This window comes from Festucalex cinctus, chromosome 1, assembly GCF_051991245.1.
Source record: "Festucalex cinctus isolate MCC-2025b chromosome 1, RoL_Fcin_1.0, whole genome shotgun sequence".
NCBI classification, from domain to species: domain Eukaryota; kingdom Metazoa; phylum Chordata; class Actinopteri; order Syngnathiformes; family Syngnathidae; genus Festucalex; species Festucalex cinctus.
Genome location: NC_135411.1, coordinates 53,813,767 through 53,830,820, shown reverse-complemented (window position 1 = coordinate 53,830,820; position 17,054 = coordinate 53,813,767). Strand labels below are relative to the sequence as shown.

General features: G+C 40.0%; 2 protein-coding genes across 10 annotated transcripts in view; both read right to left on the bottom strand.

Moving 5' to 3' along the window:
- Positions 1-470: 470 nt before the first annotated feature.
- On the bottom strand, positions 471-10,960 carry atxn7l3a (ataxin 7 like 3a). 4 transcript variants are annotated; one of them, XM_077494355.1, is made up of 13 exons: positions 10,688-10,960; positions 8,444-8,546; positions 8,249-8,381; positions 5,503-5,674; positions 5,321-5,430; positions 5,196-5,218; positions 5,072-5,117; positions 3,647-3,684; positions 3,498-3,572; positions 3,304-3,347; positions 1,925-1,996; positions 1,470-1,627; positions 471-1,333 (listed from the first exon to the last, which is right to left on the bottom strand). In XM_077494355.1, the coding sequence occupies exons 2-13, from the start codon at positions 8,492-8,494 to the stop codon at positions 1,104-1,106; spliced, it is 1,152 nt and encodes a 383-aa protein (XP_077350481.1). In that variant the 5' UTR covers positions 8,495-8,546; positions 10,688-10,960; the 3' UTR covers positions 471-1,103. The 4 variants fall into 4 exon arrangements, with proteins under 4 accessions (XP_077350481.1, XP_077350482.1, XP_077350480.1 ...); XM_077494356.1 differs by having other exon boundaries at positions 5,330-5,430; positions 10,688-10,959; XM_077494354.1 differs by having other exon boundaries at positions 5,072-5,218; positions 5,330-5,430.
- A 1,310-nt stretch (positions 10,961-12,270) lies between these two features.
- Positions 12,271-17,054, bottom strand: part of ubtf (upstream binding transcription factor) — a 35,609-nt gene continuing 30,825 nt past the window's right edge. For 5 of the 6 annotated variants that reach the window (XM_077494348.1, XM_077494349.1, XM_077494350.1 and 2 more), the window contains 2 exons: positions 15,273-15,395; positions 12,271-13,353 (listed from right to left, as the gene is read on the bottom strand). In XM_077494348.1, the coding sequence (XP_077350474.1) occupies positions 13,228-13,353; positions 15,273-15,395 (249 nt within the window). In that variant the 3' untranslated portion in view covers positions 12,271-13,227. The remainder of the gene's footprint in view (positions 13,354-15,272; positions 15,396-17,054) is intronic. The other variant, XM_077494352.1, reaches the window with a different exon arrangement.

The following is a 17,054-nucleotide window of genomic DNA, read 5'->3' as shown; positions in this document are numbered from 1 at the left end:
CAGCAAGTTGGCTGGGGTCACCTAAATAAAGCTTTTTTCTTCTAAAACAATTTGTGTTCAAAAGAGTGATACATTTGCATCACAATACTCTCTCCTGAAAAAAAGTCAGACACCATTACTGCCAGGCACTACGTTTCTGTTCATTCGTATCACATGCGCGTCGCCCTGTAGACAGCTGACAGACGCGCACTAATCTACAAGTTGTCTTTTCGAAGGCGCGCGGATCAGCTGTCTGCAGCGCATCGATCAGCTGTCTACAGGGCGACGCGCAGTGATACGAACAAACAGAAAAATAGTGACCGGCGGTAATGGCGTCTGACTTTTTTTTTCAGAAAGGAGTTTAGTGATGCAAATGTATCACTCTTTTGAACACAAATGTTTTTAGAAGAAAAATGATTTATTTCCGTGACCCCAGCCAGCTTGCTGGACTATTTTCTTCTCGTCCAACACCGGACCAGAACGCGTGTCACAGAACGCTGTCAGGGGTAAGTCAGTGTTGATCGCACACACTGGAGGTGAGGATGAAATAGGGATTCATGTCAAAAAATCCAAACTATCCCTTTAAGGGGGTACAGCAGAGTCTAGGTTTGTTTTTTGTTTCTTTCAATTACAGGTGAAATTGCGCTATGGCAGGGGTTAGAGTGTAGAGTAAATATATACGTTTGACTAAATATAGTCCTCCATCTTTTGATTTAATTGGGGATTATCGTGTTTTTTTTTTCCAAAACTCTCTGATTGACCCCAAAAATCCTGAACGCATAATGCCTTTATTTTTAAAATAAGCTATTTTAAAAGACACTTTTTTTTCTTTCTTTTTTTTTTTTAACTCGCTGATCGGCCACTGTGACTGGCCCCAAAAATCTTGATTGTGTAAAGCCTAGTTTTCAATGATTAATAGAGGGATAGACTTTTCGACAGGCCACTATTTGAGGAAATACGGTATCCACGAGTCACACGTCACCTGGAATACACACAGCAGTAGAGAGAGCAGAGGAATGTGTGTGGGGGTGTGTATGTGTGGTTGTTAGTGCACCTGAGCGCATCATCCCGACACTTTGTCAAGTTGGCGTAGAGACGTGGGGGGTAACAAATGTCCTCCGGTGCTAGTTCAAGTCATCGTAGATACTGGAAATAGAAGGAATAGGAAGCTTGGGGCGCTTTTTCTTGGCGGGCAAGCTAACGTTACTCTGCGAGACGCCGCCGTTGCTGCCGCTCGTTACACTTCCGCTTGTTCCTTCACCGCCACCGCCGCATCCTGCTCCTGCCGTGCTGTTCAAAACCAGCGAGGTTCGCTTCTTCTTCTTGGGCCTGCGAGGGTCCGAATGGTTGGTGCCTGTGAGGAGAAGAAAGCAATGTGGAAATATCAGCTTATAGACATGCACGCAACATTTCATCCAGTTTGAAATATATTTTTGAAAAACAACCAAATAGTAAATAAATGCTTTCTTTAGTAGCAATTCCGTTCTTACTGGCTCTGGATGAGGCGGAGTCAGTGGGCGAAATCTCCGGCGAGTCTTCCCACTGCAAACGGCTGATGAGATTCTGAGCCCCGCCGCCACCACCGCCGTCCCCTTGGAGCTCAAACGCGTCACTCTCCGCCGTGGCGTCGACATCGGGCAAGGACGACCTGGTAACCATGGGAAGCGCACACAGGGTCACTGGGTTCCGGTGTGGACTCCCAAAACAGCTATTTGCGCTTTGGAAATCAAACGCGCTAATTTGCCATCATATGCTTTCATTCCTCAGAACGTCTGTGGTGTTCTTTTTTTCGCCTCTCATTGTTAACATTGTGGCGTCCATTTTGTGTGAACGTGGTAAAAAATAACAGACAGAAGCATTCAGTCATACAAGAGGTAAGTACACATGTAAGGGGGGGGGTTAAGGGTGGGTTCGGGGCGGGGCGGGGTGGGGGGGGCACACTCACGCGGACGGCCCCAGGAGGAACACCCTGACGCTCCTCCTCTGCTCGTCCGTGTGCTGGGGACAGCGCTGAGACCTGGTGGGCGGGACACAAGGTGGCGTTACAACATCCCTGACCGACTTGACGCACGAGCCTCGATGGAGGGAGACCAGCTCACCGGAATTTGCCCCTTTTCACACAGATAGGATGATTAGGAAGATTTGAGGCCAGCCAAAAGTGAAGATGAAACTGTGGCTGATGATGAGGACCCACTCAGTAACCGTCCACAAATGACATTCAGGGTGACATATGTGGGACTCCATTTATCTTTTTACATACATCACCCTGAATGAAACATGTCATTCGTAGTTAGCAAATCAGTACATCTGGCCAACCTTCACTGACTCCGCCAGCTACAGTTTGTTGTGCTTGATTAACGAAAAAAACAAATTAAAATTCAAAAAACAATTTTGTTAACGAAATAAAATAAAAAAAGACTTCTTTTTTTTTTGTGGTGGGGTGGTCACTATTTTTTAACAAGAAAAATAATAATTAAAAAAAAATAAGATATGCTGCTTTGAAGACCCCCTTTGTCTTTTATCGCTCAGTTCCTTAGACCCCAATATTAGATTTGGCAGATACATCTTTTGATGAATTACAGTTAGAATTCTTTAATAAAAAAAAATATACAAGTTTCCTACTGCACTAAACATCATTAAGCATATAATTTATACATGTATTAAGGCAAATTGTAAAATGTCTGAAGTCCTCTTATTTATGTTTAACAATTTTAAAACATCAGAAATCATGCTGTTTCTACTAAGTACTGTCTCAAATGTTCTCCAATTTTGTTACTGTAAATGTATAGGATCGTATGCTGAGAAATGGTTCTTGGGAGGAGCAATATGGCGGCCTCGCGACTTCAAGAATCTTGGCCTATTGACTATTGAGTCGTATATTCAGAACAGTGGGCCAGACACTGTTTTTTTTTTTTGTGTTTTTTTTTGCACAGATCATACTGTCAGACTTGTGTCAGGTCCTAATGACAGTTTCAACAAATAGAACAAATAGGAATTTATTATATCTAATGGCTGGATGCAGCGCTACTGTGTGAAAGTGGGTCTTGGGGCGAACATTTTGCAGGGTCTCTGTACGAAAGAGGCCGGTGACTGGTCGCCCGCCAGGGGGGGCACGTGCGTGCAGGTCGATGGCTTGCCGCCCCTGCTGCCAACTTGTGTTCAACCTTCAGTCTGTCCCAACATTTAGAAGTAGATGAAGATGAAAGCGGAAGTCACTTCATGCACTTTCACTTTCACTTCAGAGCAGTATTAAGCGGAAAGGGGAAAGGGGAAGACGGACGGAACCACATCACAGCATTGTGCTTGTGTATGTGCGATACGTACCTGGTGCACATCTTCTTGGTGTGTTCAGAGATCACCCCACATTGCTGCACAATCAAACACACCTTGAGCAAAACATCCATCACCACATTTTCGCTCTTTTGCATTGCGATGGAATTCCCCACCCAAACAAGCAATCTTTTGTCGGGGCAAACCATGTGGAGAGCGGAGCTAGACAGTAACTGTGGTTTTCTCACCGTGGTCAAGAGCGACCTGACTTCCTCGGGCCCCAGAGTTTCGTAACTGATGCCAGCGCTAGTGTAGTTATTGTACTGAAAGAAGGCAAAAGATGCAAGGAGTTGCTGTAAAGTGAGACTGATGGCGATCAGGGCAAAGAAGTGGTCACCTTGAAGGCTTCCGAGGGGACGCTGCTGCCCAGATCACCTGAAACACAAAACAATTCATTATATTCATTTGAAGGGGATGTCAAGACAAAAATGGTCTCCTCAAAACTGAGGTGCACCCTCTAGTCTAAGCACAGTATGGAAATGTCCTCTGTTTAATTATAGAAAACATTCATTTCAATACAACAATATGAAAAGAGAACATTTTCTATTCATCTTTCACTCGCAGCCATTTTGACCAAAGCAACCCCCTTCGCTCCTGGCTGTTTTACTGGATTTTGACTGATTTTGCAAGGCCCACAGAATATTGTGTTCTACTGCTATAAAAAACATAGAACCTACCATAAGCAAGATTAGAGTCTCTTCTTTCATCAGAAAAAAAAAAGAATATTTCTATCTGTTTCAGTTTTGCAGCAATTAGCATTAGAATATAGCTAAATTTCATCATTATTCACAAATCTGTTTAAAACAGTGGGGAAAACCATGGCCCTGGTTCATCTCTTATACTCTGCTGCCACCTGATGGCCGTTTTTGTAATAACTACCATTGGTTCTTTCATTCTCTTAAGTTCAGAGGCTGCATCAAAGACTTCTTTATGTTCTAGCATTAAAAAAAAAAAAAAAAAAACATAAAAAATGTATAAATACGTCTTTGGGAGCATGACAATGTTTAAAATAGAACGTATGTATATGTTTTTGGGAGCAAATGAGTTAGAGAAAAATATTTTCCACCCATTTTACTCAATTTAAAATTCTTAATTTCAATGTCACTCACTTTGAACGTTGGAATTAATTTATTCAAGTTAAATATAAATGTCAATCACGTTTGAATTCTTAACTTAAATTTGACAAATTTCTCAATGTTTTAATTTCTAATCTGAATTAAACAAAAATAAATCAGTTAATTTGAATTATATTCAGTCAACTTTCACTCATTTTTCATTTTTTTGAAATCATTTGTTTAGATGAAATAAAATATTTTCTCAATTTCAGAATTTTAATTTACAACATTTAAACAAAAGAAAATACATTTTGACACTTTTTTTGATGTGCAGATTTAATGGCCACATCTTTGGATGAACAATATCCCAAATTAAAAAACGAAGACGTGAATTTATTCATTGCTAAATTCTTTTTAGACTTGACGCCAACCTGATTGCATTCCAAACATCACAAGTTGAAACTCGCCAATTGCTATAATCTGGCATATTTACATGCAAATGCTCATTACTATAAATTGTCACTTTTTAAATAAAACAAAAAATATTAAAATAATTGAATAAATAAATACAGTAAATAAACAAGTTATCTAAACCGGATTAGCTAGCTTGGTTTTTCAAACTTGATGATCATCAATCGGCCCCTAAAATCCTACTCATGTAAAGCCTGACACATTTACTGAAAAGACAAACAAGAATTATCCCTCACCATTTTTGTGCTTTAGAGATTTGGATCTCCGCGGTGAATTTTGGTTCTGTACAGATGTAAAAACATAAGTCACAAGACGGCACACAACATTGTCAATAATGAGGAGAAATAAAAGCAAAATGACCTTATCTGACTTTCTCTTCTTGGCTGCAATCAGAAAACAAAACCATAATAATAATAATAATAATAATGATAATGATTAAAAAGGCTGCTATATGAGAGCAGTTGGAGTTTGTGTTTGACTTTTACATTGCTCACATTTCTTCTCTGCGCCGTACGACCAGTCATTGTCATTTAGGTCGTCGTTATCTTCCTGGTCGCTCTCCGACTTGCTCACGTTGTTGTTGTTGCTGGCCAGCCTGTCCATAATATGAAATGCATGCAATCAAAAATCAGATTTGGATGCTCAATTTGCATGGGGCGGGGCCAACCTGCGGCTTGCAATGCGGCTGCTATTGCGTCCCATGCCCAGACACTTCTCCAGGTGCGGCGCAAAGCGGGATGCCGCGATCAGCCGCTTGCAATTGGGACACTCGCACTCCTTGTTCTTCCACTGGTTGTAAACCTGACCAAAGATGTCCACACCTGGCTGGTCCACAATCTCTGCAACAAGCACAGATGGATCAGATTGAAGGTCCTTCTCATGGTTAATCGTCAAACCGTGATGACTATTCAGCCAAGTGGAGACACGCGGTAGCCTGCAGCTGAACTAACGTTAGCATGTGTGTTCATTATCGTTCTTTTGACCAGTTAGGACTGCTCGATTATGAAGAAAATATTAATCATGATTATTTTGGTCATAATTGAAATCACAATTTGGACGATCATTTATTCTTTTGGTACAAAACAAGAAAATGTTTGAACTCGGGGTGTCAAAATTAGTGTGTTAATTTTGAGTTAAAGTTCCTTTAATTAAGGGCAAGATTGTTGTTGTTTTTTTGGTTTTTTTAATGTGCGATTAATGACCGCCCCTTACTTGGAACGCCTGTACTGGGGGAACTCCAGTTCAGTTGCAATGCAGCAGACACGTCCATGTAAAAAATTAGCAGTAATAAATTGAATAATAATGCATATATTTGTGGAGACTGGGATCAAGTTGTATTTTACAATTTTAAAAATGTGCAGAATTTCACAAGTTCCTTCATGCTATAGATTTGATAGCTCTTAATTAAAAGAAATATACATTGAGCAGTCACCAATGTCTTAAAAATGCAATTACGCCATCTAGTGGCAGAAAAAAAAATTGCCTCAACACAAATCAATATTACGTTTTTTTTTACACTACAGCTTTTTAATTGTAACTCAATTTAATGAATTATTATAAAATTACTGTAGAAATTACTACAAGATGCAGCCATATATCTATTAGTTTAATATTTTTCTACTTTTATGTAGGGATGTAACGATATCCAAACATCACGATACAATATTATCACAATATGAAGCTCACGATACGATAATTATCAGAATAATGTGGGGAGGTTAGCAATATTTAAAAAAGGTCACAATATTGTAAAAAAAAAAAAAATGAACTAACTCATACTAAAAAAAAAGGCACAATATTGTGCTTTTGTACATAACAGCAATGCATATATACCATCTACAATCTCTAATATTTAATATTAAGCCGCTTACTTGTTAATGCACGCACACATTGAGTTCCTTCACATATTGACTCGGTTGTCGGTTCACAGGCATATTATGTTCCCCTTCATTTTAATTATTTATATTATTATATTATTATTATTAATATTATTATTAATTATCATTTTCAATTAGTGTAGATTTTAAACATAGAAGGGCCAAAACATCCCTAATGAAAATTAAGCACGAAAAAAAATATCCACCAGAGGGTGCTAGAACTGCACAAATGGAAATCAACCTGACTTTTTTTTAACAGATGTGTTGCTTTTAAATATCATGAATATGACTATGATATTGTGGCAGTTTTAATATCACGATATTGCCCTTATAGTTACATCCCTACTTTTATGTTAACAAGAGTATGAAACTTAGAAAAAACATTTTTATTGTACATTTTATTGTACATTTAGAAGAGATATCAAATTTATGATTAATCGTGACTTAACTATTTAAGTCACGCGATTAATTACGATTAAACATTTTAAATCGCTTGATAACCCTAGTTTAAACTTGACTCATTGAGCCATTTTCAGCAGTAAAGTTAATCATTTGTCCAGAATTAATTTGATAACTTCATTATTTTTCATACACAATTAATATCTTTAAAAAATAATTTTTCCACTCGCTGTCGACTGCAATTTGTTGACCAAACCCAGAAAACAGGTGAGCCATGATTGGTTGTTACCTACTTCCTCAGCACAGGTGATGTCATCTTCAGTCGACATCAAGTGGAAAAATTTGTTTTTAAAGATATTAATTGTACATGAAAAATAATGAAGTTATCAAATTAATTCTGAATAAAATATGAACTGTTTACTGCTGAAAATCCCTTTAAGACAAATAAAATTCTTTGAAACACTATAATTCTGCAAGTTCCTTTTGGACGGAACAAAACTTATACGAGTTATCCATCCATCCATTTTCATAGCCGCTTATTCCTGACAATGGTCACAAGGGTGCTGGAGCCTATCCCAGCCAGCTTCGGGCAGTAGGCGGGGTTCATCCTGAACTGGTTGCCAGCCAATTGCAGCATATTCGTTACTTTAATGAAAAAAAGAAAAAAGAAAAAAAGGTGCAGAAGTATACATTGAAACAACTCAAAACTGAATTTTGATGACGGTAATTGCACAGCCCTATGACCAGTATTTGGGCAAATGTTACAATAATGATTTTGCTTGGAACACTTGCAGTGCCAAGTGACTAGGTACCAGAGCAAAGCATAGACTGTGGTGTAAAAGAAGCATCTACTTGAGTTAATGGAGGAGCTAGAGGGAGGGTGTCCTGTACAATATGGTACCCTGACTTATGATTACAATTGATCCAACTTACTTTATGGTACGGTAAAGGCAATTTCTAAGAGGAAACGAAGGTCAGCAACACAATGGAGCACTTGCAGCCAAGTGGAAACTATGGGCAGGTTACACTTGTGAAATTCGTCCTTTGATTGCTCACTGAGCTCACGTCTTAAGAGAAAAAAGAAAAGAAAAAAAAAACTGATATAAAACAACTGGATGAAGGCCCGACGGTACCAACCGAATTCCTTGGCGCTCTCTGGGTCGGTGTCATCCAGGAAGAAGTAGCCGTGCTTGACAGCGCGATGCACCTCAAAACAAAGGCCCAGGCAGGCGTCCTCCACCAGCTCAGAATAGATGTCGTGGACCAAGGCCTACCACACGCAAACGTTAAAACTCAATAATGACAAACATTCATTTAAAATACTTGCTATACCTCTAGCCTGGCGTTGTCTGGGCCTGACAGGGCCATATCCTCCATTTTCATTTGAAAATCCCTTGGCTGAATCTTCTCAATGGTGTAGTAACAAAATGGTGTTCTGTACATACATCACGTTGACAACAGGCAAGATAACTGCAAATTATTCACATTTATTGTGACCAAAATCAACACAAAGCTCACAACTCAACTCAGTACTACTCATGTTTAGGCTACAAATATTAATTCCTGACAATAAAATGAACACTTAGATTATATTATCCGTCATTTTAATGCCATTTTAAGATTAAAAAACTACAACAACAAAAAACATGCACAGTTCAATTATGGTGACAAATACGTTGCTGTCACATTCACTCCATATTATAAACGTTATACTAACTGGTTGGTCGTGATGCCTCTAGATCTGGCTACTCGCTGATAGCACATTTTGTATCTGGCGCTTTTCTTTTGGTCCACGTCATTTTTGTCGAATCCGAAATACGGCCAAATAACAGACGTAGTGCCCTTCTCTGGCACAAGTTGCTCTCTCGCCCCTCCTTTATAGCGGCAGAAGTCCCTTCTTCCATTAAATCCACTTCGGTGCACGGCAGTCACAGCATGCCTCGAGGTGCACTCGTTATGGTTGCGCTGTACAAAATGAAGGCACCGGAGCGCAGACTAACTTGTATGATCCAACAACGCTGATTGGCCAGCGCCATTAAGACTCACGCATTGGCAATTGTGGTTGGCTAATACAGCTATCACTCAAACGCCAAAGGGGGTAAAAAAAAAGAAACTAAAAACCACACTGTTTTGCGATTAGGTTATTGCACTTGGTCAAACCTCGATGTCGGTTAGATTTAGATTAATCGTGCAGCCCTAGTACATCAAGCAATCACTGCTGTGTGCGCAGATAGACGGTTTAACTCTGCCTTGCTGACCACCGGAGACAGTTTGCTGTAACTTGTTAACATTTGCAGGGATAACTAGTCTGTAGTTGTCGATCACACAAGGGCGCTGTTTGTTAACAGTAGAACCAGAGATGGATTTTGAAGCTAAACTTTGATGTGTTTGCTAATCTGTTTTCAAAATCATGTAATGTTTCTGCCTTTCTGGCATTTTGACTTTCATGTGCCTATATGCATGTTATTCCTATGCTGCCATTTTATTGTATTAAAAAACATGAAAATATTTATATGAGTCATTACTCTTGCACCTGCTGACAACAATGCTGGATTTCCATAGCAACCGCTTTTCAGCAAGGCATTAAGAGAAATGTCACCATGAGGTGACCAAAAAATAAACAGTAGAGACATTACATCTGCTTCAAAATATTGACGAGGCAGACATCGTCAGATCCCGTCGGCGAAGAGAAAACTTGGCCGAAGAGGAGGCTACAGCTACAGAGAGTTGTTGTTATTGGTTGGGGTGGGGAGGTGGGATATTGTGTGGACCCGTAGAAGAGCTACAATACATAATTTACATTAACAAAAAAATAGCTTTCCTAGCTACTCGAACGGCTTGTATTTCCGTGTCGTAATCATTTAAGCAATGACGTCATTAACAGAACTCAAGCCGTCAAAATTACGGCTCTGGGAGATCTAATTGTTTTAAAATTCTGATAGGCATAGTGTTAAAGCATGGCGCGGCCCCTGTTATTTTTGAGGGCCTTAAGGATTTAGGATTTGCGTTTTACATCACATCAATAGTGAGTTCCACTGAAGTCTCCCTGCACCGGAAGGTTGGGTGCATTAATACGGCGAATGCGGAAGTCCATAGATAATAATTTTGTGCACCAAGCCACTGAAATGTGATTGATCGAAAATACTGCAACGTGTATGTAAACTTTTCACCTAAATTGTACGTTTATTATTGTGGTTGTAGTGCCAAGTCAAAAAAAAAAAAAAAAAGAGAGAGTGAGAGAGAACAGCTAATAGGTAATTGAATTAACAAGAATTTTGTGCACCAAGCCACCGATTGATCGAAATTGAACTAAAATCCCGCAAGGTTCGGGCTGTTTAAGTTTTCTGTGGCGTCATTGTGTGTTTTTCTATTACGACGGATTAGGGACCAGTGGATCACCAAAAAGCGGCTAATTGTGTGTTGGATCTAGCATTAGCTACCTAGCTGGCTCAAAGCGCCGAACCGTGACGCGCTTGCAGGCGCAGCCAGCATTGAGGGTGCGTGCGCATCATCATCATAATCATCACCACCACCATGATCATCACAGACACCGTTTAGATTTTGCTTTTCTTTTACCTAGTCGTCACGGAAGCGGCCCGTTCACCACCAGCAGCAGGCGACTCCACATGACCCGCGTTAGTCAGCGCGAGGAATCTTCTTCAACGTCCATATCCGTCGTGTCTCAAAAAAAAAAAAAAAAAAGTTAAAAGGGTATTTCTGTTTGTTGTTCTTGTTTGTTTGTCGCAGCTGTTGACGAGACGAAACAAACAAATGGACGTCTTGTGCCGCTTGACAGTCGCAAGGCGGCCATGCAGCAGCGCTCGACCAATCACAGCGCGGGATAACAAGGCACTTCCGGTTACGTCATGGGATTTTTTTTTTCACGTATCATAAAAAAAGGAAGTTTTCATAATAATATCTCAAATAAAATCGATTACTAGCTCACTGAAAAACAAAAACAGTATTTGTACTACTTATAGACTTTTTGAATGTACGTGACCTGTGCATATACCCCCTGGCAAAAATAAAATAAATTAAAAATGGCACTAAAACTACCGAAGAAAATACATTATTTCTTCTGACTGGCAGAATATGTATTTATGTAATATTTTGTGAAAGAAAAAAAAAATCATTAATTGAATGTTTTTCAAACCATCCATCCATTTTCTTAGCAGCTTTTCCTCACAACGGTCGCGGGAGTGCTGGATCCTATTCCAGCTGCCTTCGGGCAGCAGGCGGTGTACACCCTGAACTGGTTACCAGCCAATCCGGGTTGAATGTTTTTGTCCAAGTAAAAAAAAATAAAAAATAAATCTTTAATCTAATCTTGTTACTGATTTACTAATCCTTAAAAATTGCCAATAAAATACAAATTTATTTTTTTAAATAATTTTCTTAATATGGCACCCCCGCCCCTAAAACATGCTTTCCCCCACTCAAAATGTATCTAAAAACAACTTTACCCTGATATTCAGATTGGAAAAAAATATTTTTCTCTTTCAATATCTATAACTCAAAAATAATTTCACCCTCATATTACAACCATTTTCTGTGGTGAAAATGTCTCAGAAGTCTTTTCAAAACGTGTCCCCCCCCCACCCCCTGATGGCTTTATTATGTGATTTTTTCTCTCTCTCCTTTTTTCTCCTTCATACTGAAAAGACAAATTGTTCAAGATTGCGTTTATTTGCCCCAAATACTTGAACTACAACGACATCATAATAACACCCCCGGCTATAGAAAACATCAATTTTTTTTGTCAAATAATCAGCAGTACAAACTTAGCCTTTTTTTTTTTTTTTTTGCTGCTCTTAAACATCTCTCTCCTCAAGAAAAACAAAATCAAGCAACGGACGGGAGAAAAGAAAAACACTCCATACAAAATTAAAACAGTATTTACAATAATACACAAGTTTTGACCTCTTAACTTTTTTTTTTTCAGTCAAATCAGCATCACATTAACAGAATGTTATAACTAACGTCAGTCATGATGTGTCATCACCAAGCAAAAATGTCAAATATGTACATTCATGATGTAGTCTGTGTTGTCCACTCTACTATTTAGTGCAGATTGTGGGGGAGGTAACCAACATCAAACACCATTATAATGAGCCAAATTAGAATATTTTAGAAAAAAAGCATGCGTGGGGGGAACATAGTGAGTGTTGCACAACAAACTGCTTTATTTGTTGTTTGGACAGAAAATGAGCAACAAACTTCAAATCAAACATGCAGCGCTTCTTTGTTGATTTAAAAACAAAAAACAAAAAAAAAACTCCCACAAATTGCTTTTTGTTTACAAAGGGGATACTGCATGTGAGTGTATATTTTTTGTAAGCAGGTGTAATGTCAATATATTCTATAGTTTGTGGAGTGACTACGGCACTGTTTCAATTAGTACAATGGTGCCTAATCAATTGACGCTTCCAATCAAAGAAAAAAAGTTTTTTGTTTAAAAAATTAAAAAAAAATTAAAAAAAAAAGATGGTTGAAAACGTATGTGCACTTCAGCATTTTAAACGACGTTCCAGCAACAACATAAAAAAACAAACATTCATCATGGCTTCTTGATTTGTTTTTTTTGTTTTTTTTTATATATATATATTTGAAAAAATACCACTTCTTTATTAAGAACTAACGGGATAAAATCAAAAGCAGAGGGGAAAAAAAAGGAAAGAGAGGGGAAAAAGGGTATTAACAAGGAAACATCCTTAAGAGTGCAATTTTTCCAGTACAAACACCCTCACATCTTGCCCGCCCCTCTCCATACTTAAAGTGTCCCATCCGGTCGTCATGTTCTTTGGCTGTGAAAAGCCTGGCTCGTCCCTCCGGAACAACCAAATCAAATGGGCGACATTGTTGTAAAACGTGAAAGAATAAGGAAGTGTCAGTTCGGAACATCGCCAAACCAGTGGGATGCGGGTACAACTAAAACTCAGAGAGGGACTGAAGGGAACCACAAAAAAAAAAAAAAAAAAAAAAAAAAAAAGGCGGGCGTGTGAAACTGAGGTGGCTTGGGCGGGCGTTGGCGTGGCTCAGCTTGGTCTATCCCGTCGTCACGGCGGTCCCGCTACCCCTCTCCCCCCCACCGTGCCCCTCGCGGCGACCGCCGGCCTTCAGTCTGATTCAGAGTCTGACGAGCCACCAGAGTTGGATTCGCTGCTGCTGTCCTCTGACTTGTTCTCCTTGTTGTCCACCTCGTCGTCATCGTCATCATCGTCGTCGTCATCATCGTCGTCCTTCTTCAACACAAGCAAACATTTTGAATAGTCAGATTATGTTACCACAGAATTGAAAAAAAACATCGGTCTATCTCTTCTGCGTACATAATTTTCTATACTGCTTAAGTATTTATCCCTATCTGAATTGTTTTAGTACGGTGCATTTGATATGCGAGTTCACTCCGAACCGTCAGATTTTGTTCCTTCTCCTTGTACAGAGGTATGGTTGTCAAGGCGGCAGCTTCTGGCCTGACTTCTATAAATTGTCCGTCCCAAAGATGTGATCGACCCTCACTAAATGTATGTGCACATCCCTACTTATGCCCAAATCATACTACAAAAATATTTGGCCGACAGTCACAATATTTTTTTTGTATGTACCATTTACGGGCGGCACGGTGATGGAGTGGTTAGCACGTCCGCCTCCCAGTTCTGGGGACTCGGGTTCGCGTCCAGGCTCTGGCCTTGCTGAGTAGAGTTTGCATGTTCTCCCCGTACCCGCGTGGGTCTTCTCCGGGTACTCCGGTCTCCTCCCACATTCCAAAGATATGCATGGCAGGTTAATTGGGTGCTCCGAATTGTCCCTAGGTGTGCTTGTGAGTGTGGGTGGTTGTACGTCAGCTGAGATAGGTGCCAGCACCCCCCGCGACCCTTGTGAGGAATAAGCGGTCAAGAAAATGAATGGATGGATGGATGGACCCTTTACGTTGCCGATGCTATGACTGTGGCAATGTTGGGAGGTGCAGCTTGCTGTCCATAAAATAAAAAATAATGTGGCTTTTGTTATTTTTAGGGTGTATTCAGACCTGCACTGTTTGGTCCGCTTTAAACAGACCAGATTTCGTTTCGCACGCTGGTGCGGACCTTTTGTGCAGGTCTGAATACACACAAAGGAATCCTGGTGCGGACCAAACAAGCGGACCGAGACCCACCTTTCGAGGTGGTCTCGGTCCTCTTCCAAACGCACACGGCGCGGTTCGCTTTGCAGTCTGAATACAAACCACGGCTGATCCGCTCCAATTACTGGACATATGCGCCTTTTTGGGCTTAACAAGCCTTCGTAGTCAAGTATCATGGGGGGAAAATTCTGCCCGGTAGTGAATATTGTGCTAAATTCATTCAGAATCATCCATATTCTGTTTAGCCACGCTGCTGTCAGCATGTTGTGGTGGGGGCGGGGTAAGCGGAGCGCAACAGCTCCTCCGTTTACTGCACGCAATCGACGACGCGTTCCAAAATTAGCAACGGCGTGGCGGAACCTCCATTGAATGAGCTGCCCTTGACGCTCACATATATCTTGCATCTAATAACCCCACAAATATGCAGATCAGTAATACAGCACGTCGGAATTTCACGTTTTCCGCTATTTCCAGGTTTCGTACGCGTACAGCCCTCGTCATTTTTGTCCAATGGGAGCACGGATCGTCACGTGGGTCGACGTGATTACGCAATATAGTCCACTTGCAAAAAGCACAGTGTGAATATGAATCGCACCAAACTCAAAAAAATAAAGTCCGCTTTTGGTTCGGACTAAACAAGCGTACTAAAGGACTTTTCTGGTCTCAATACACCCTTAGAGTATGACTCCGCAATGAGTACAGAAGTGCACATTTGGCGAAGATTGATTACGGTTTTGGGACGGAGCAGTCGTGCTCGCTACCCCCTTCACCATATGGCAATGATACTTGATTACGTCATGTCTTTAAATGAAAATAAATGTCGCACAATACGTGCGCTGCCTTTCCCTATTGTAAGCAATATGGGTTTCAATCAAAAATTTGATGTTTATTTATTTATTTATTTTAAATAACAGTGAAACTTAGGAGCCAATATTTCAGTACACATTTTTCTATTTCTTCAATGTCACCACAGAAGTTCGAGTGGCATTAGTGTTTTTTGTTTGTTTTTGTTTTAGCTTTATCATAAAGTGAACAACGTACGTCATCGTCATCATCATCACTGGAGGACGCTGCTTCAGATGAAGCTCTGTTCTTTTCATCATCGTCGTCGTCTTCGTCATCGTCATCATCGTCATCATCATCGTCATCGTCTTCCTCAGTGTCCTGTGGGAAGCCGTACAAGGAATCTATTGTTGGCTGTTTGCAAAGTCGTTGGACCATTTGTTTATAGCAAGACGTATGATGGGGGCAAATTCAATTTCTATCCCCACATTTTAGTGGTTCGCTTTCCAACAACTTTACCTGTATCTTTCAGAGATTTTTAGACTTGTTTGAGCCTGGATTTTGAATGTTTAGGACATTCACAGATCATTACAGTTGGAAATAACTTTTGAACATTTCCAGAGACAAGCTGCACAATCCACATGCTCAGGCAGGAAAGGTCTTGGCATTTTGCATTTTCATCTTGCTGCATCCACATAATTGCTTTTTCTCTGTGGTTCAGAACTTTCTAACCTAACCTTACTATCTCTTGCCATACCAAGTGGAAATGTGCATTGGTAGTACAAAAATAAATTCCTTGAATCCCAGAAAACTCAACTTAAAATGCAACTTCAAAGAACAACTAGGAAATAAATAAAGTGAAATAAAAATATACTAAAACATGGTGGCTGTTTTGTGCGTTGGCCTATTCGAGGCAGTGTTGTGCCATGCATGCATAGAGTACACGCTTATGAGATCAGAAGAGTAGAACAAAGTTTCAACAGAGCTGTATTAATGTAACTGTTTTTACAGCTTAAGAACAATATGTGCCTTTTTAGTATTTTCATCATATTACCTGTGTATGCGTGTTCCTACAGAGGTTGTGTGTAAATATGTTATTTGAAGGCCTATCACTCCTGGAAGGCGACGGCAGTTGCATGTCAATGGGATTTTATGTTGATAGCATTAGTAGGTAGTAGTGATTAGTAGGTAGTTGTGATGGTTTTTAAAGCAAAGCATGCCTTTTATTTAAAAATACAATATGTTAGTTCTTATTGCTGTGTGTTTAGATTTCCGCTAAATTCCAATTGGGGTGTCCAAGCAGTTTAACTCATTTAGGCCTAAAGCGCCTGGCAAAACAGGTCTCTTTAACCTATGGGTGACTTAAGTCACTCCCGAAAACCTGAATTTTTCCTGGAAATTCAACAAAATTAAAATGAATTTATATCTCAGATCCTGAAGCAGATAGAAAAATAATTCCAAAAACATTTCAGAGCTTACACCTGTGACGTTCACACAAGCCTAAGATAAAATCGGAGGCCGACAATTTTCGGCACTTATTGACCAATTTGACGTCAGAGATAAAACAGATAATAAAGAAAGCCATCACTAATTATCCGGCAGTTATTTAAAGCTACTATATGGAGGATTTCCCCCAAAAATATCTTAACAATAGCCTTTTTATTTGACCATTTATGACTGAAACATATTCTAATTAGTAGATCAATATCTTAGCTGTTCACAATGGGTACTCCTACAAGCCTCTGGCCAACATTATTTCGGAAGCGTCCGGTCCGAATGTTTCGAATTTCCCGCCCTCTGTCTGCGGGATGTGACGTCATGCGCGTCCTCGTCAGTTGTTTCCTGTCGTGCGAAGACGGAACTAGTACAGATTTTCGCTGCCCCAGACACCCGCTGTTACTCCGCGGAAGGCTGCTTAAAAAAAAAAAGAAAACAATGTCAAGTGCCACGAAAAAAAAAATAAATCTAAACTTGATAGTGACCGACGCCGGGCAAGAACGAGAGTGAACATTGGTTTGACATTTCAGCGGTGGAGAGTTG